The sequence below is a fragment of the Phyllostomus hastatus genome, unplaced genomic scaffold, assembly GCF_019186645.2.
Source record: "Phyllostomus hastatus isolate PE091 unplaced genomic scaffold, TTU_PhHast_1.1 phas_scaffold_216, whole genome shotgun sequence".
Lineage (NCBI taxonomy): Eukaryota > Metazoa > Chordata > Mammalia > Chiroptera > Phyllostomidae > Phyllostomus > Phyllostomus hastatus.
The window spans coordinates 13,118,304-13,138,224 of record NW_025334018.1 but is presented as its reverse complement, the minus strand read 5'-3'; the positions used below and the strand labels follow the sequence as shown (position 1 = coordinate 13,138,224).

Here is a 19,921-nt window from a genome sequence, read left to right as displayed (position 1 = left end):
GAAGGGGAACGAGTGTCTGAGAGCAGGAATGAGCCCCACTTTCACGCCAAGCACATGCCCTTCTCCAAAAGGGTAGCGTGGTCGCCCTCACCTGCCCACGGGTTTCAGATGACAGCCGGACGTGCATGCACTGTGAGGTCCCATCTGGAAGGACCTCTTCGCACTAATTTCTGGGCTCCTTAGGAGCCGGGAGATTCAACTGTCCCCTGCAGAGTTGCAGGACCTGCAGCATCGGCTCAGTGACTGAGGTGGCTCTCGTGACGGGTCAGTAAAGAAAAGTGAAGTTTATGGCTTGAGGTGAATCTTGGGTTTTTTTTCCCCTCTTAATCTCAAGAGAACATCCATCTGCAGGGCTGACCGACTGGGGAGGCCTGTCTATCACCAGTCATTTGAGGAGAAAACCTGTCTTTATACCAGTGGCTCAGTCGCCCGTAGCCTAAGGCTCAGGGGAGTTGGGGTTTATGTACATTTACTTCTCTAAGCTTGAAACTTCTTCCGCCCCAGTATCCTGTCACATCCTGCCCAATCCGCTCCGGTGGAGGACCAGAAGACACCACCCAAAGCAGAGAAAGCTGGTAACTCGGTTTAAAACAAGGGTTGCTTTATTGAGTGGCGGCTCCCAAAGCACGTGACATAGATAAAGAATAAGACACAGGCGTGTGAAGAGCTCATACGTTCTCGCCCTTCCGTCGTCAAAAGAAGGGGTTCTTCGGCAGACCTGCCCCTTGGCAGCCCCACACACAGCTCTGGGGGTGGGCAACAACAAAGCGTGCGCCTCAGTGGAAACCCACCTCCACGCGTGCCCGAGGCTGCACCGCCTGGTCTGGGCAAAGCAACGTGGTCGCAGGGGGTCGGCGGGAATGCCGACTCAACAGAAAGGTACTGTGACAACACAGAATAGTTTAAATACCTGTTTCCTAAAATGAATGTGGCCTAAGGAAGGAATCTAAAGAAAATAACCATTCATTACCACCGAAACAAACAAAGGAACACAGAAGTACTTAGTAGTTTATGGAACTGAAGCGCGAGATGAATGCTGTCCCAGAGTCACGGGGGCTGAAATGGGCCGCAACTGACTTGATTTCAGGCAAGAGGAGACTCTTCGTAGGGAGGTGGGCTCCGACTATCGCTTGGATTTCAAAATGCCCCACTCAGAAAAGGACATTTTGTCTAGGTTTTTCTTTGATCTGTGCAGGCGTTTTAAACAGCTCGATAGTTCATGGAGTTATACAGCCGTGTATGGTGCAGAATTCATTCCACAACCCACGTACCTCCTCGACGAGGAAGGTTATTTTCTCGGCCAAAGATCCTGTTTTCAAACAAAGATGGTCATTAACCGGGGGTGCAAGAAAACGCACAGCACATTTAGTTTCAGCAGAACCATTTCTAAAGAAAGTGATTCCGTTCCCATGAGGAATCAAGACATTTTCAAGTCATGAAGTAAGTCCATGGGGAAGGGGAGCCAGGAGCCCTGCATGCCGGCTGGAGGTTCTCGGACATCGCAGGGCGCTCGTGGTTTCAACACGGGACCAGGGTCCGCATCGCGGCTTGCGTCCCACAGCAAGCAGCTGCAAAGGGTCGTCTTCGCTCCTGAGCCCTCGCGTGCTCGGGCCTGCACCTGCAGGCCCCGGAGAAGGCGGCCATAGCTCCGCCCCATTTCCTTCCTCAGGGTGGTGGGGCTTAGTGGAGACATGAAATTTCAGAAATTCAAACCACCTTCCCCCAAAAGACAACTATTTTACACTGCAGTTTATTGAGCCGACTTCTGGGCTCTCCACTCTTTGTTTTTGCCTCCTTTTTTTTTCTTTCCTTCCCTTCTTGACAGCAGATCCATAAAAAGCAAAAACCACAAAAAAACATCACCTGGGGAGACAGAAAAGACTAAGACAGACCTGACCGCAGGACAAGGACCTCGGCCTTGACCTACATGGGAGCAGGCAGGGCTGCCGTGAGCGCTGCGCGGCCCCGCCCAGTGGCTGAGCAGCACTGTGTTTAGACGGTTGGACGGGTGCGAAAGAACGGTGCCGAGTCCGTTTGCGTCGCTCGGCCGTGCAGCTCACGGCGTCGGAGGTGGCTTCGGAGAGGGACACGTGCTCTCGCTGTCGAAGCTGGCGGCGCGGCCCTGCCACTGTGGGGAGAGGAGCAGCGGTTAGTGGTCGCCGAGGAACGTGGCAGTTCAACCTCCAGAACCTGTCGGGCCCATGCACTGAATTCACCTCTGTAAGCTTTCGTGAATTTTGCTGGCAGCCATGCAAGACAAACAAACAAACAAACAAACAAACAACATGGAAACAGCCTTAGGGCTTCAAGTTGGGAATACCTGATTTATCTACTGCAGGGATGGTGAAAGCTTTCTTCAGCGTGTGTGTGTGTGTGTGTGTGTGTGTGTGTGTGTGTGTGTGTTAATGAGGCGTGGGGACTGGGCCATTTCTGGGTGCTTTGGCCATTTCTCACATTGAAAATCGGATTATGTTAGCAGCGAAAGAGGCCGTCTGCAGAGTGTGCCCTCGCTGCCAAGAACCCAGTCATGAATTATTAGCAGTTTGTCTGGGAGCTGTTAGTGCAGCTAAAATCCTGATACGGGCTTAGCTCTGGGCGCTCTTCAGTCTTAATGCTTCCTAGGGGCACCCACGCGCGGCCTTCGAGGAGGCAGGAGGTGGGGGTGACTGCAGCTGCCTCTCCTCTCCGGCACCCCCCTCTGCCTCACGGGTGGGTGATGTAATGAGGCCCGAGGGGTGACAGGAGAGGGCTGAGGACAGATGGACTTGCACTTGAGCCCTTCGACCCTCACTCAGATCGAAAAGCCAGCCAATCAGAGCAATGCGTTCTGGGCAAGGACCTGACCCTGTGAATGTTCTTGGCCCATCCGGGGGCCGTATGACTTCAAGGCAAGACAGCCCAGCCTTTATGTCAGTGAGGAGACCCTGTATGCTGCTAGGTGCCCACAGGACAAGGCTCCAGAGAGAGGTCAGGGGGAGGTCACGATGGCTTTTCTGAAACTGAAGTGCAGCCCCCATGCTCATCGTGAGTTCCTGGGGTCTCCCCCAAGGATGATGGGGTGAGTGGGGGCTGCCTGGGCATTGGTACGTGTGTGGGGGTCGGATGGGGAGGACACAGTGCCCCCCTCAACACAGCCATCTCTAGACGAGGCTGAGCCACCTAAGCGATAGACCATTTGCCGTCCAGCATCTCCTCTGGACAGCATGGGAGACCCACGACGTTCTGAGGAGAGACCCAGGCCTGCCAGACGCTGTCATCTCCCGGCGCTAAGGAAAGCCTCTGCTGTCCGCCGCCAGGCTTGGTTCTCGTGGGCCCTCAGTGCTTCCTGTCCAGGCCAACCCGCCACTCTCCTACTGACCCGGGGCTGGGCAGTCGGGCATCGACCACCCCACACCGTCACCCAGAGCTCAGCAATCTTAGACCCAGTGCTAGACCCAGAGGCCCACCCGGAGACACTCCAGTCTAGCTGCTAGTTCTTGAAGATAAGAAAGCAAAGACAGAGAAGTCAGACATGTCTAGCTTGGGGCCGAGCCAGGATCCGAAACCAGGTCTCCTAACTCCCAGCTCAGCGCTCCTTCCACGCCGTCCGGCTGCCATCTCGGCATCTGCCACGCCAGGGGAAGAAGGAGACACGGAATGTAAGAAATGTAGTGAGACACCTAACCTCTTCGGGGCCGCACCAGGTACTTACTCCTAACTCCGGGTGGCAGTCTCTCTGCTCGCAGCCTCCGCGTGAATGCACTCACAACCGAGGGGTCCCCTGGTGAAATATTTTACACAAATAAATGTCTGGTTGTCGAGCCCGCTGTGGCTTCTGACTCAAATGTTTCTTAACCAGAAGGTGACATAAGACGATTATTCAGTTTAGAAGTTCCACTTTTTCTCTTATCACCGTTCGTGTTGGTAAAAGACACACTGTAACCACTGGCCTTGCCCTTGGGCGCCCAAGCCACCTAAACACCCGGCTGCCAGGCCAGATCAGGGGACAGAAACCGAAATGGCTGCACAGAGTCCTGTTTTTCTCCGTGTGACACCCGACGAGAAGGCACACGGAGCATAATCGTTTATCATCGGGGACAGACGAGGAAGGCGTGCGGGCTCCCCCGCCAACCCCCGACTTTTCCTGTGATGATTAGCAAAGGGTGGAGCTGGGTTCGTGGACGATGGGCAGGTGAACGATCCCAGGAAGCTTATCCTGGTGGCTGTGAACCAGCAGAGACCTGCTCCCCGCACGGTGACTGCAGGACGGTGACTGTCCCAGGGCGGCTGCGTTCCAGGAAGCCCCCGTATTGTTCTGAAATGGGTCACGTTCCCACAGAGATCTCAGATCTCTGGCAGATGATCTGAACTTGGCCCTTCAAAATAAAACGCCTTGGAGAAGGTCTCTGGCCAACCGGGGCTCTGTGTGTCACGACAGCGGTGACATGCAGAGGGAGGGAAGGGGCACTGCCACTGCCAGGTAGGGACACTGGCTGTGGCTTAATCAATTTGTATTGATGAAAAAAATCCCAGCAGGGAAAAAATACCTTTCAGTTAATTTGGTCTCCTCAACCCTATTTAAAAATCCCAAACAAACAAGCAAGTATGGTGCCCTCTGTTCTCATTAATGAAAAAAAGAGCCCTGGATGGATGGTGTGGCTCAGTGGACTGAGCACCAGCCTGTGAACCAAAGGGTCGCCGGTTCAATTTCTGGTCAGAGCACATGCCTGCATTGCAGGCTAGGTCCCCTGTAGGGGGCGCACGAGAGGCAACCACACATTGACGTTTCTCTCCCTCTCTCCCTCCCTTCCCCTAGCTCTAAAAAGAAATAAATACAATCTTAAATAAATAAATAAAAGAAATGATGACAACACCAGAAACCCCTCTGAGAAAGCTACAATATAAACAGAGTGCTTTACAGATGCAATGCCATTCATCTTCGCAGGAGCTGGAGAGCAAGATGTCCTCATGTATTATACAAACAGGAGAAACAAGTTCCAGGAGCAAGACTCTTGCTCAGCGTCCAGAACAGGACCGAGAAGAAGGCGGGAGGTGAGCTCTAAGGCTGATCGAGATAACATCCATGCAGGACGCATCACACGACCACAAAGAATGTTTACTTCGTATTAGCCCGGTGGGTTTTCCAATGCACGTTTACGAAGATCCTTACACTAATAAAGGTGTGATAAAGGTGCAGATATACATTTTATACAGATGTGTACCGATGAAATCCTGATGTGGCAAGATGGATGTTATTTTCAACTTCTTCACCCAGAGGACTGATCAGCTGAGTGGGGGAGGGGCAGCCTCGGGAGCTTGGTGTGCAAGTGCAAGAAAAAAGTAAAACCCGAAGGATATAAATCAATTTATTCTCTTTTCGTTTTCCATATAGTGTTACTTTCCCTTCGCTGTCTCATCAAATATTCATTTTCAAGGGCTTGATTCTATTTTATCTCTCTTTTATAGTATGAATGAGTGAGTTGGACTCACTAAAGACAGGATTTGGAATCAATTATTTGGCTTAATTAGGTTGCATTCATCTTCAATAAGAGTGATTCTGGGTCGTACCACCTCTGTGCTGCCCTGCACCCACCCCCAACCCCGGCCTGGCTGGTTACTTCCAGTTTTCTGGACAGCCCAGCCCGGGGACAGTGACGGATGGGTCACTGCAGACTTGGGGCTAGAAAGGGGCTGTGAGATGCCAGCCCCTCCACCCAGTCGTCATTAGGGTCCGACTTGCCTGGAAAGGCAGACCTGGAGGAGCCTGGACACCGGAGTGGGAACAGTGAACTCCCTGAGCTCCACAGCCCATCGGAGGCCTCTTAACTGCGATTCCGTGCCCCGCCCCTAACCCATCCGGAACATTTAACTGTATTCTAGTCTTAAACATCGCCAAAGCATTTTTAAAATAGGAGGGAAGCCAGCGAGATGCCAGATGCTGTCTCCAAGTTGTACAGGATCCTGCTCAGTAGCTGTCTTCTGTGTAGGTAGAGGCTGGTCGTGGTACCTCACCCTCACTCTCCAGAGAGAACCTTCTGGAAAAGAGGGGGCAGAGGCTTCCCTGGGGGCTAGGAGCCAGAGAGCTGAGGGACCGGCCTCAACTCATTAAAGCTCCACAGCTGTGGTGAAACCGAGGCCGCCATGAGACAGGAACGTGAGGCCTCGGATGGACAGGGACTTGGAGTCTGTGCCTCGTGGCCCCTCGCTGGCCTCGGAGGCCGCAGGGCGGGAACTTCAAAAAGCACACGCCCAGCCGGGGAGGTAACCAATCAGGCCGAGCCTGGCTCCCCGGAGGCCTCTCTCTCTCCCACTGTCCCACAGGACCGATTCCACCCGTCCAACCCCCTAGCTCTCCGGAGTCACCGACTGCTGGGAACAGGTGGAAAGGGGGCTTGTCTGCCCCGAGAAGGTGTGGGAGCCAGCAGGTCCTCTGAGTTTGCTGGTCACACCTCTTCTGTGTCACAGAGAAGGGGTAGGAGATCACTGCCTTTAGGTGACTCTGCTTTTAAGCTGAGGGACCATGTGGTGGGAGGGCCCAGCTTTATTTTTTTATTAGCAGATTTTCCGATTTCACACAGCTCTCTAGACTTCCTGGGCTAGGTGCCTGTTCTGATGAGTCAGTGATCACCTGGCTGTCAAGGATACAGACCGGGGTGCGAGCTAGTCAAACAGGGCTTAAAGCATGCCTGGCCACCCCCCCGTCCTGGGTACCACCACGGTGATAAATCACAGGATCTTAAATTGGTGGCATCCGGTGGAGGCGGGGCAGACTAAATGGCACCAGAAGGGACATCTTTTTCTCAGTTGAGAGAGAAACGACGGACTCAGGGTTCTCCATCGAGGAAGGGCCAAGGTCGAAGCCGGGGTGTCGGGAGCCCCCCCGACCCCCGCCGGCACTGCTCTGTCTGCTCCGTCCCTGCCAGAACCCGGCCAGAAAGCATGGCACCTTAAAGCCAGGCTCGTGAGAACCAGCGTTCGCTGGGGCAGGCTCTGCGCTCCGGGCAGTGGGCCTGCCCCAGGCCACCTGGCTGGGGCCTCAGGGACCCTACTGCTCCAGCAGGGGTAGGGTTTCTTGCCAAGTTCTGATCTCAGCTCCTTGGGGCTTGCTCCTCAGGGACTGACTCGGCCCAGTAAGCATTTGGGGCTGCTGAGGAGGCCGCCTCCAAATTTTTATTTTCCACGTAGAACAGAGCGTGGCTCTGTTTGCTCCACGTCAGAAGCTCTTTGTCAGGCGGCATCCCGTGGTCTTCCTCCCTTTCCTCCCTGATGGTTACACCGGGGGAGGAGCACGTGGCCCCCACCCCCTCCCCCGGGAAGGGCCCACGAAGGCGAGGCCTCGAAGCAGCCCGTGGCCATTCTCCAGCGCGCACTGCCATGCAGCAAGCATGCCAAGGGCCAAGGGCGACCTCACCCACCTCTTTGAAGGATTTCTTTACCTCCACCAAGGAGTGCCAGTGGGCGATGGGCTTCCGCGGGTACGCCAGCATCTCATTCCAGTGGTCCCTGCCCAGGCCTTCGGCGTTGATGCCCACCCGGCAGACTCCGATGATCTCGTTGTGGCCCACTCTGAGGGAGGGACAAAGGGTATGGCATGGGGGACCCGACATGCCCTCGGAAAGGGTGGGCCTGACTCAGCACTGCGAGCTCTGGAGAGAGGTGCCTGGCAGGGCCACAGGGTGCCAGCAGCAGCAAGGCTTTGCCCAGCCTCCCTGGGGGGACACTGCACACAGAGAGACGAGCCAGAGGTTATACGCTCATTTGGAGTCTCAGGAAACGGTGGACAGATGGCCGGACTTTCCGGACTTGGAGAGTTTCATTCCCGGCTCATACTTGACTCAGCTTGCACGTCACGCCCACGCTGGAGGGGGGTGTCAGCGTTTGGAAACAAATCAGCCGGCTCTGGGCGCCCTTTCCCCACACCCCCAGCGGCTGGGGCGTGATTTACCCGCTCAGCAAGAACATCAATCCTTGCTCAGACATGCTCACTACCGAGCACCTACTATGCTCAAAAACTCGGGCTGAAAACCCTGGACGGAGGCTACACGGCACGGTTTCCTGCTCCCTCGGCTGAAGTGGCAACGGGGGAGAGGAGCCCTAGTGGCTGGAGTAGGGGGAGCATGTTTTGGGCCAGCCAGGGTGCAAGAGCAGGATTGGGAAAATGGGAGAGAAGCAACATCTCTGATAAAGGAGAAATCAAGGATGGGCATTAAAATAAAAGATTCAAAAACTATCATTTAATTAAAGAGAAGGTACTTAAACATTAAAAAAAAAAGGATGGGCGTGCCAGGGCCAGGTTATGGGAGGCCTTGAGAGTCCGAGGGAAGGGGGGGACAGCAGGGGCCACTGGCAGGTCTTGAGGAGGGCGGGGCCAGAAAGAAGGCGGTCTCCTCCCAGGAAGGCATGCCGTTAGTGCGCTGGCTGGAGGGAGGCGGGAGTGATGGGGGCGGCCCAGCCGTCCCCGAGCGGGAGTGGCTGCAGCAGCAGAAATGCAGAGGACAGAGAGGCCTTTCAAAGGCCAGACGGACAGGACGCGGTGCCCGAGAGAGAGGAACGGGAACAGTCAGGACTGCGTTCAGGGGACGGGTGGAAACGGAGCAGCCGGGAAGTGAAGCCTGAGTTTCTGCTTCAGGCTCTTTCCTCAGGTTCCTGCGCCCTGTTTTTGGGTGCGGCCAGATTGCGGGCCAGTGGGCACCTGAGCTGTGAACCACAGGGCCAAGGTCAAGGAGCCCTGTGCTGCACTGGGGCAGGGGTGGGGGGCAGGGAACCGCGACCCCCCGGGACCCGTACGCACCGATCATAATCCATGACCGAGATGAGCAGGCTGACTTGGTCCATGTTCTCCGGCGGGATGTCGAAGATGACGGCCTCGTTGTAGACGGGGTTGAGCGTGTTCTTCTTTATGGTGGTTTTCTTCTTCTTCAGCCGCCGCCCATCGCAGAGCAGGGACACCTTGACGTATGGGTCTGTGCGGACGGGGGCGGCGGGAGGGAAGGGAGAGTGTTAAACAGGTGTCCTCCGACACCACCTGCAGCAGAGGGACGGAAGCCCCACACCTACGGCTGCTCCTCGGATGCCATCAGCGGGTCGTTAAAACAATGAAACCATCTGGCAATTTACGTAGCACACCTGTCTCTGAGGACACTGGTGCTTCATAAACCTCAGGATTCTTCGGAGGGCGCTTAATGGACTTGCACTAATGGGGAGGCTGGCCCCAAGTCGGACAGGACACCTGCCCGCGGCTGCAGTGTATGACCTAGATCTCGGCTCCGTCACGGCCGCTGGCTCCGAAGGCGCGGGAAGCTGAACACAGGCACTCGATTCGGTTCACCGCCTCGGAGTCCCTTTCCCTGGGAGGGTGTGTCAGTGTTATCAACCACAGAACAAGTGGGGCAGAAACAGCACTCGAGGACACCAGAGAGGAGCAACGCAGCGGAGCCAGTGAACAGCGACAATCACAGCATTGTCCGTGTCCGCCCCACCTGACGAAAGGATTATGGGTCCCATTGTCCCAAGAAGCCCATTTCCCTCCGGCACCCAGAAGGGGGGCAACAGCCGGCCCTCTGCTTCCCCCAGAGCCAGTTCCTGCCCCCTCCTGGGCCGCGGAGGAGGAGGGAGCTGTGGCCTCCTGGTGGCCATGTCTCAGTGGGGTCTTGGATCCATTCTCTCCATCCCAGGAAAAGATGTCCTTTTAATGAACAGCCACGAACCTCCCACCTTTGCCTCTTTAGTTTTCTGAATGGGCTTTTCACAGTCATCTTTCTACCCTGAAATTTTCTGCTCATCCGAGTGAAGTGACGCCGACAGTCTCTCACAGCACAGGTGTCTCGGTCACCGTCGTAATTGTTATTTATGCTGCACAGCTCAAGAAGCGGGAGGGCGACTCGCAGCTAATAATGGCTTTTGAGACACTGATGTGCCGAGACACCTTCTTGTCCGGAAGCCAGGGCTCGTGGGAAGGGGTCAGGAGCTGGGGGCCAACAGCCGCTCCCTGACTCCCTGACTCACAGGTGGGAAGCTGAGATGTAAGGAGTCGCAGAAACTCACCGAAGGTCAGCATCCCAGCCTGTCAGACTCCAGAGCTCCCATTTTTAACCACTGGACTCACAGTAGTACCGACCGCGGTGGCAGACGTGGGGGAGTTTACTCACGCACCACCCCTTCCGGGCAGACCGAGTTTTATTATTTCGTGTTATTATCACGGTCCCCGTAGATGGGCTTTGGGGTTGGTTCATGACCAGTTTAGACCAAGGAGAACAGGAAGATCCTTGGTTTTAGAGGTCAACACCATGTAAATCAAGAAGAGACGGTGAGTAAGCTCTATCTGTTCCTTTGTTTAGGCCAACACCAAAGCAGTGTGTGCTGAGGGTAACCTCAAACTCATCCTCAGGAACAGGAGATCTGGTCTGAGAGGCCCTTGGCATGTACGCCGCCACTGCACCCCCACCTGGCAAGGCTCCTCCAGCTATACATTCATTTTCATTCATTCATGCCATGCTCACTGTGTGCCATGCGCTGTTCCAGACACTTGATTGCATCAGTGAACAAAACAGGCAGAAACCCCTGACAATCACAAGACCCCTGCATGTTCAGAATCAAGCTCAGATTTAACAGCAGACTCCAAAGCCAGGCAGAAAAGAGGGGCAATTGTGAGAGGGACGTTGGAACCGAGCACGAGAAAAAAAGTCTGGCCCAGACCTCTGATGGGGAACAGCCTTGACACTCACCTCAAGCTCCCTCTCTAGCACATCGAGTTAATTACACCAGAGAAGACAGCGTGGGGACTTGGACAGCAAAACCCCATTTCCCTCAGCAGCCTTGAGAGTCCTCAGTGAATTTCTGTCCCCGGCACGCAGTTATATTGATATTAAAATGAAATCTACGGTGGCTGTATTTTTAGAGGAAGCTGACTGGGTTGGAAGAATTTCCAAGCTCTTCTCCATGTCCTGGTGAGTGGCGGTAGCTTCAGTGGAGAGAGAGGCACTGGTGTGTGGTTGGGGCGGGGTGCAAGCTACCTAGAGGAGCTTTCGGCCTGGAGGCCAGAGCGCAGCAGGGAGAAGCAGCTCTGAGCAATTCAAAGCTACAACAAAGACACAGGACGTGTACTCCAGCACTTCCCTGAAACCTCATTTTTCAAGGCCCCTCTTCTTCCAGCTGCACCTGGGCGCAGAAGCTTTCAGCAGGACCGGCCCTTCTGTTAACTGGGATAACACTAAGGAGTTTTGCAGGAAATAGGTAATTAATGGATAAAAGGCAAAGTCTTCCATACACTCCCATCCAAGTTCAGAGGCACCTGCAGCGAGGCTTTACACCCTGGTGAGGCTTTACACTCCGGCGAGTCACAGAAGAGAGCCTGGGGTGAGGCCCAGGGAGACCAGCCCAGCAAGTGCACACTGCCACACGGCTGCGTGTGCCTGCTCCCCAGGAGGCTCCGCCCCACTCCCCTTCTAGGGCTAATTTGGGCCGAGGGCAGGGATGAAGGCTCCCGGGACTCAGCTACTTCTCCGTGACAGCGAAACTCCAATACCTTCTCCAACAGCAGCCTGCAGCATTGTTGCAAAGGAGCAAAGCTCTGCCACCACGTCCAGCCTGCAGTCTCCACAGCTGCTCCTACACAGGCATTTCCTTGGGGGCAGGAATAGGACTTCTTCATTGATTTTCCTGCAGTTCCCAGCAGCCTTCCCGGTGCTGAGGCTGAGGCTGGGAGCCCTGCAGGAAACACTCGAACACAACCGCAGTTTGCTGTCGGGTGGCTTTGCTCCTTCAGGTCCGCAGGACTGCCATAGGCCATGTGACCTCCAAACACTCCGGCACCCAAACTCGACGTAACCCTGGGAAGTCCTGGAGCCTCATGGAATCCAGAAAGATTTCCCCCCATTGTTTCTCCTACATATTTCCTGCCTGCTCTCGACCTCCTCTGAGAGAAGGGATGACGGTGACAGCTAATATCTGCTGAGTGCTTATGACGTGTCTGGCACAACTGGAAGCATTTACATGAGTGAACTCATCTGTGCTTAAAGCAACCTTGGAAATTATGTTTTCAGATTAGGAAACCAAAGGATTACAGTGCAAGGAAGTGGCAGAACGGGAACTGGGATCCAGGTAGTTTCCCTCTAGAACTACTGCTCCTTTTCTAAGGAAACAGACAGTTCCTCCCCCTTCTCTTTCCAAGCTCCCATGTCCGGGCTGCCGAGGGGCCGCGGGCAGGCCACCTGGGCGGGAGAGGTACCTGAGTAGCCTGTGATGTCCATCGCCTTGAGGTTCCGGCATTTGATCACCGTGAGGGTGAGCCTGCCCGCCGTGGGCAGGTAGCAGAGGGAGAACATGATCTCTCCCAAATCCACGCTCTCCTGCAAGGAAGCAGACAAGAGGTCAGGAGAGGGGTCACGGCTCCCTGTGCCGCTGCTGCGGGGCCACGCGGCCAGCAGCACAGGAGGAGCGGCACAGATGCCGTGGAAGCAACGGTTACCTTTTAGCTAGAAGCACCCTTGAAGGGGTGGTTCTCAGTATCAGGTCAGGCTCTGGGGAGGAAGCTGGCAGCTCCACGGCCCCCCTGAGAGGGAGCGACCGAAGGCTGCTGTCTCGGTGCCCCCCCACGGCCACCCCCAGGGACAGTGTGGTGCTCTCACAGCCTGTCCTGTTCGGGGGAGTCCGAGCTGATTTGTTTATGGACTTGGGGGACCTGCCTGGGGTGGTGGGGGGTACCTCAGGGTAAACAGAACCCCCTGGGCTCTAGGAACTGCTCTCAAGGCTGGCTTCCTCTGCGGGGGGCACCGACCTGGTGAGCCCCTCTTTTCTGCAGGGTGCCCTTTCTCCATAGGACTGTGAAAGGTGGGGGCGTGCTGGGTGCTGAGTCTGCATTAGGGTGAGGAACCCCCCTCCACCTGTTCTCTGCACCCAACGTGAACTCCACCCTTAGTCTCGGGGCCCAGATGGGTGGGTGGGGCCCCGAGGGGTGACCTGGAGGCAGAGAGCAATCAGGGGTCACAGGCCCCAAGGCCCGGCCCCAGAACCCTCTGCTGTTTGTGACTGAGCCTCACCCGGTCTGATGGCAAGTTGGGTGCTCTTGGCTCAGTGGATTGGGGGGACTGGGTGGGGGGGATATTGTCCCTGCCGCCTCGCAGGCAGCAGAGGACTGACTGGGCTATTTGATAAAGGAAAATAAACACGCTGATTGTAAGTAAATGGATTGGGGCTAAGGAGACAGAGTCGGCATCTCCTGGTGGCCACACCCTCTCTGGAGAGCCTGGTCCCACGGGTGGCCGCGCCAGGTCCTCTCTCTGTCCTGCTCTCATTTCCCAGGAGGTTTTAGCCCCAGACCTGGGCGCCTTCCTAGCCTTTTATCCTCATTAGGGATGCTTGCGACTTTGGCTTTAATAAAACCAGGAGTGACCAGGGGCTGCAGAGTAGCCGGTGTGTTATTGCTTTCATCTCTGCCCGCTGTCAGGGGAGGCCGCCTGAGGGCCCCCGACTGCTAATGAGCTCCCGCAGCCGGAGAGGTCATGCTGTCCGGAAAGCAGCAGAAACTCACGTGGTCCTCTGGACTCCTGACCCAGGGGCTGCTGGGGTAGATCTGAGCCCAGCAGCAGCTGGCTGGGGGTCCTGGCTAGTGTTTGGAGGGGGTGAGCCTGCTGCCAGGGGTGGCGGGGGGGGGAAGAGCCAGGGTGCTGGCTCCTAGAGAAGTCAGGTTTTAAAGTGCAACCTGTCCCCCTGATGTCGCCGCCCATAACCATAGCACTTTCCCCAGTCGCAGTGCCCAGGTGTCTGGGCAGCCAGAGTCTTAAAGGCACAGCATTACTCTCATTGGGTCCCCAGCAGCCCATCTGCAAGAGCTCATTACAGTGCTTCTCTCTCCTTCGTGCGTTCACATCACCCTAGAGAAACAAATTCCTGTTGGTGGGCTGGCTGGGGAGGAGCGGTGGACCTCAGAGGCTCTGGTCCCCCTGCCACTAACGAGCTCTGAGACCTTGGGCACGTCCTTTCCCATCTCCGGGCTTCAGTCAGGGAAACGAGGGGGTGGTCCTAGATGTTCTGCCCTTAAGGTCCCTGCCAAGTCATAAAACCAAAGATTCGAAGTGGAGAGCCTACCAGCAGCCACCGCCAGTGGAGAAGGCCCAAGGACGCCTGCCTGCCTGGCCGTGTCTCTCGCACGCACGGCAGCAGTTTGGTTTTGAAACCCAAATACTCTCTCCCTCTGCCCCAGCCCCCATGGCCCCCCACGGCCCCCACGGCCCCCACGTGTTTTGTTCTTCCCCAGGACCAGCCTTGTCTCTCCTAAACAGGCAACCAGTGGCGTCAGTGCCTCCGGGCCCGTCTTGGGAATCCAGGCTGCGTGCAGCAAGAAGAAGCTTCCCCATCTCAGAGAACACTTCTAGTCTCTTAGTCATTAAGTGGCTTGTCTGCATCTCTCATCATCAGCAGAGAAGCATCCGCTACACTTTCAGAAAAGCCACAGGAGACCGAAGAGGATCTCTGGATAGCTGGGCAGGAAGTGCTAAGTTACCCTGGGACAGGGGGGGCTGGCAGAGAGACGGGGTGGAAGCCAATTTGGCACTGTGGGGTAAAGCAACATCCAGTGAGCAGCCCTGCGTGCAGGCCTGGGGTCTGGAGCTGAGGGTAGAGACGTGTCAGACGTGGAGGCTGGGTGCTTGGGGCCGGACCGGCTCCCCTGGCATCTGCCCGCAGGGCACCGTGCCCCCGCTTCATGGCCTATAGCTCGACCGTAACTTCCGTGTTGATTGCGGGGATCACAGGATGGGTGCGGTGTCCTCCCAGACTGTGGGCTCTCTGAGCACGGGGCCCGGGGCTGGCTCTCTTTCCCGGGCCCAGCCCACAGCCTGCCACGTCGTGAGCGCTCCGTGAACCCTGGCTGATGGGACCACAGTCGAGCATGCAGATCTGGGGTCAGGCCGCTGCGGGGCGAGCTCCTGCCCTGCCCTTTGTGAGCGGTGTGACTCCCCCCCCCACCCACCCCCCCCCCCCGTCAAGTCTTGGCCTCCTTGTCTGTAGCACGGGGCTCACGGGGCTCAGAACCACACCTGCCTCCGAGCGCAGACGCAGCAATGATACCAAGCAATCTGTGCAAAGTGCTAGCACAGTAGGTGCTCAGTAAAGGTCTGCTGCCATTACAATTATTCCTACTAAGTGCGGTAGTAAGGAGCTCATGGTCTTGGGGCAGGGGTGGGGGCGGGGGGAGGAGCACGTAAGGAACACCGTTTGGTTCCATCCCCGTTTGGTACTGTGAGAGCGGTGTGGGCCAGACGTGGGGCAGCAGAGGGGGACCAACAGACTCTGCCCGGGATCACAGGAAAGGCTTCCCAGAGCGGGTGACAGTCCATAGGATGTAGCAGGGTGGGCAGCAGGGGTTGCTAGTGGAGAGAAACAAGCAAGAGCTCAACTCAGTGGGTATGTAGACACAGGAGGAGCGGATGTGAGATGTCTACGCCCCCACTGCGCACCCTGGCCCCCAGCAGCCCAGGTGAGGCTGGTACCGGGGAAGAGCCCGGACTCGTCTGCCTCCTGGGCCCTACTTGGGCGTGTGCCATTCATTCGTTATCCACCTACTGAATGCTCACAAAGATGGAGAAACAGTAGTAATAAGACAGACCAAGTCTCAGCCCTCTGGGGAGGGAGACAAAAATAAACTGAGCACCAGGGCACCCGAGGGCGGCGAGGGAATCGTGACCCGGTGGAAGACACGGTCGGCGGGTCTGGCACATGCCCAGGGACCTGAGGGGCTGCTGCCGAGCTGCGGCACCCCAGGGCAAGGGCCAGGGGCTGGGGAGACGGCTCCAGGGAGGCAGGGCCACATCTGAGGGGTTCGGATTTTATTCCCCGTGAAACGCAGGGCAGTTTGGAGACCTCAGCAGGAGTGCAGAGAACGGCTGGCAGGGGGGCAGCGTGGATGGAAGCCAGAGGCTCCTGATTGCTCTCCCTCCTGTAGCCTCCACACTGTTCTGCCTTCTGAGTGTCCCCAGACTCCGAGTCCCTCTCTTTCCCTCCTCTCCGTGCGACCTTCGCCCTGGCCCGCACCACCGCCCGCCCGCCTGCGCCTCCCAGCTCTCTAACTCTCCTCGGCCTCCCGCTCCAGCCTGTCCTCCTTCTGCTCCAAATCCTTCCGTGGCTCCGTCCCACACCTGTTTTGTGCTTGGAAAACCTCTCCTTCACATGAAATACCATCCGGAGGCCCAAATGTATACAACCCAATGGAAAGTGGCTCAGAGACTGGGCGCCAGAGCTGTCCCCTGCCACTCGCTCCAGGGAGCAGAGTGGCGGGCGGGTTTCTGCAGGACGGCCCCGCCTCTCCGCCCGCCGGCCTCTCTGCTCCTGGCGCCCTACAGGGCAGCCACAACAGCCGTTCACACTTACTGTTTATTTACTGCATGCTGCTCAGTCCTAAGTGCCAATATACATTAAGCTATATAATCTTCACAAAAGCCCAGTGAGAGGGGCATTGCCCTTACCCTGTTTTCTCCTCGGGACACTGGAGTACAGGGAGGCCGGCCCAAGCGCATGCAGCTGCCACTGCGCCTTCCGCCTCTCTGCACCTCTGCCCTCCCCAAACCCTCCAGGCTCCTTTGCACGACCACGCCTCTGCCCTGTTCTTTTCCCAGCCTGAACAACCTCTCCCTACTTCTGAATGTCCTGGACAGCACTGTCCCTCCAGGTCCGCTGTCCTGTCCCCTTCTCTTGGGTCATCTCCCCCCACCCCCCGGTCTGACCTGGGGAGCGCTCCCATTGTCCCCAGTTACAAGTGTCCTAGAGCAAAGCAAGGCTCCTCTGGGACAGAATCTGCAGGACCTGGTGACCCACTGGATGGGAGGCTGCGGTGGAAAAGAGAGGATATTGTCACTCAGCCGCCCCCGATCCCCCATGCTGGCCCAGGGCTCTGCTGCGAGGGGTAGCCAGGGGGCGGGCGCTCCTCCAGGGTGCTGAGAGGACCCCTGCTGTGAGCACTGGGGCTCCTCCCCGCGCCTCCTCAGGCCTGTGCTTCCAGGCTCCGGGGAGAAGCTGGGGGTGGCGGAGGAGCAAGGGCGGTGTGCGCTGCCTTGCGATGCTCAGGCTCCCTGCTGGGTTCTGTTTGTTCTGAGTTCCAAGCCTGCCTTCTCTCTCAAGTGCTTTCTGGCCCAAGGGCTTTTGCAACGTTATGAATAAATAATAGAGCAGAACTGAGACGCCTTAAAGAAACTCTGTAAACTCCAGCTGCAGCCTGCGGTGTGGACACTGCGAGATCGGGACCCCATGGAGAAGAGGGGACCCTGCAGCTCACGTGGGGCTGGGAGGTGTGGGCCGGGAAGTGGGTGAGATCCCTGGGGGCACTGAGAGACCAAAGCACATCAGTGGGAGGCAGCTGCTACCATATCTGAGCATCTTCAGGGAAACAGATGGTCTTACGTAGGAAACTTTTTCTCAGCCTCTGGTTCGTGAACCTTCCCTTGGAAAGAGGTTGAGTGCTTCACATGCACCATTACTTCTGGGTGAACATCCGTGACTCAGAATCACACTGGGAGGTGCAGATCTCTTCCTAAGGACTTTTGGAAAGATGGGTGCAGAGGGAATGGGGCTGCGTGGGGGCGGAAGGAGCTAGAGGAGAGCAGGGTTTGGAAAGTTCTAGAAGAGGTGGAGGCAGTGCCTGGTCAGGCTGGAAAACCTGCACCACAGGTGCCTGTCCACGAAAAGCCAGGGCCGAGGACCTCACCTCCACTCTGGTCCGTCCACTGGCATCTTCACTAATGATGGAGAGAAAGGAGTAAAAGGCACGTGAGTGACGTTACTGCGTGAGTGTCCATCTTCATTTCCTGGCTCAAGCGGTCCTGCCGTGTGGCTGTCCGATAGCTGTCAGTCTCCCCAGGAAGAGGGTGGGCACCTCAGCAGTGAGCATGCCACCGCTGTGGAGCAGGGCTGTGGTGGGCGGAGCAGGGGGGCGGGGGGGGTGGGCCTTCAGCAGGAGGGAAGACGTCCGTGCCCCAGTGGGGTGTCCCCCTGGGGCAGCTGAATGGTTCTGCCAGCGGGAGCCCTGAGGCCGAACAGGCAGCGCTTTGGGCGCAGCCGAGGGCACACACGTGAACTGCCGCGGACGGTGGCTTCAGCTTCCTCCTCTCTTTGCTGACCCGGAGGTGCAGGCCTCCCTCCACCTCCTGCTCCGACTCCCCAGAGTCTCTGGGCCTCTCGGGGTGAGGCTGCTCTGTGAAGAGCCCCTTTTAGCCTTGCATGGAAATGGCTGTGTGCCCCTGAAACTTCCGCTTCACCCCCTCCCCGGCCCTCCGGCGGTCCCTTCCCGGGCTCTGCTGGGTCCTCTTCCTGCCCCTGCCTCCGGATAGGGTTCCTCGGAGCTCAGGTCTGGGCCCCTTCTCTCCTTCTCACCCACAGTGGTCATGCCTACCTCCGAGGTCGTGACTCTGAACTTGTGGCCCCTTCAGAGACCTGTCTTCCAGACTCCAGACTCACGCAGCCAACACATCTCCGTGGGGACGTCTCACAGAAATCAAACACTTCTCAGAGGCTCAGTGGCAAACTTGGCCTTCCACCCCTCTTTTCCTTTTTTTAAAAAAGATTTTCGTTATTTAGCTTGAGACAGAGGTGACAGAAAGGAGAAAGAGAGGGAGAGGAACATCAATGTGTGGTTGCCTCTTGCGGTGCCCCCTACTGGGCACCTGGCCTGTAGCCCAGGTATGTGCCTAGATCGGGAATCGAACTGGAGATGCTTCGGTTTGCAGGCCGGTGCTCAACCCACTGAGCCACACCAGCCAGGGCATAAGGTGTTCCTTAGGTGAAGATCTCCTGCACTGGACTCACTTGAGGTGGCAGGACTTGATTCTTGAACTGCTCCCACGATCTGCTGAGTCAGAGTCTCCGAAGCTGGGGTCTGGGTGTGTGGATGGTTGATGAGCTTCCCGGGTGATTGTAACTCAATCAATCCTCAGTTTGTAACTTAAGGAGATTCTGAGGCTGCCCTGGCTCCGACCCTGTCAGCATCTCTGTGACACAGGCACGTCCCCTCGGAGCGTGACCAAAGCTGTTGTGTACCAGTGCTGCTGGACAAAAGTTAAGACTGTAAAAGGGCCTCTTCCCCTTTGCTAGGTGATGAGGGTTCCGATGGATCAGGCCACGTGGGACCCGCAAGGGGCAGCTTGCTCACCATTGCCCTTCGGCTTCTCCCCACACACCACGGGCACCCGGACAGCTGAGTTTTAGCAAGAAGGCATCTCACACACATACGGAGGGTTAGAAATGGGTTGACATCTGTAAAACACTGCCCAGTTTAAAAAACAACAACAACTGGGCAGTGTTTTAAAGATGTCCGGCCTCATTCTCTAACGACTCCATACGGCGTTCCTCCTCGTGTGGTTCCCTGACCAGCAGAATCAGCCCCGCAGAGAGCCTTCCAGAAATGCAAATTATCGGGCCCCACCTTCATGGGGGGGTGGGGCCCAACGGTCTGGTTTAACAAGCCCTCCAGGGAGGTCTTAGGAACTGAGAACCGTCGCCTGAGCGAGTTAAAAGAACCAATTGAGTGTGTCCGCTCTGGCCAGGATTCTGAGCTTCTTGCACTTCGTTTAGCCTACTTCCTTCGGTGATCAAGGCCAAAGTCAAGGGAGAGGGGAACTAGCAGATAGAAAGTGTCTAACTAGTTTGTAGATGCCATGCTGGACATTCAACATGTATTTAATTCATTTCATTCGTACAGCGTCCCTCTGAGGATCCCATAATTACAGCCGGATCGAGGTTCATGGAGGTTAAGCCACTTGCCTAGGGTCTCAGAGTGATTAACCACCTCTGGACGAGGACTCACGTGGTCACCTCTGGAGGCCTTGCTCTCCTCCACCCTTCCCCCGCCCACCCCTTGCTCCTGCTTGTTGAGGATCAGGTGCCCAAGGGCCCGTGTGGGGCTCGAAGGTGAAATTTCTTGGTGTCCTGGAAGCAAGAGCACTGGAAACGAAACCTC

At 56.7% G+C, this 19,921-nt stretch overlaps 1 protein-coding gene across 1 annotated transcript in view; it reads right to left on the bottom strand.

Annotated features, from left to right (window-relative positions):
- Window positions 1–645: 645 nt before the first annotated feature.
- SYT6 (synaptotagmin 6) overlaps window positions 646–19,921 on the bottom strand; it is a 51,204-nt gene continuing 31,928 nt past the window's right edge. The window contains exons 4-7 of the mRNA XM_045816800.1: window positions 12,206–12,326; window positions 8,771–8,942; window positions 7,416–7,545; window positions 646–2,128 (exon numbers count right to left, since the gene is read on the bottom strand). Coding sequence (XP_045672756.1) covers window positions 2,057–2,128; window positions 7,416–7,545; window positions 8,771–8,942; window positions 12,206–12,326 — 495 coding nt within the window. The 3' untranslated portion in view covers window positions 646–2,056. The remainder of the gene's footprint in view (window positions 2,129–7,415; window positions 7,546–8,770; window positions 8,943–12,205; window positions 12,327–19,921) is intronic.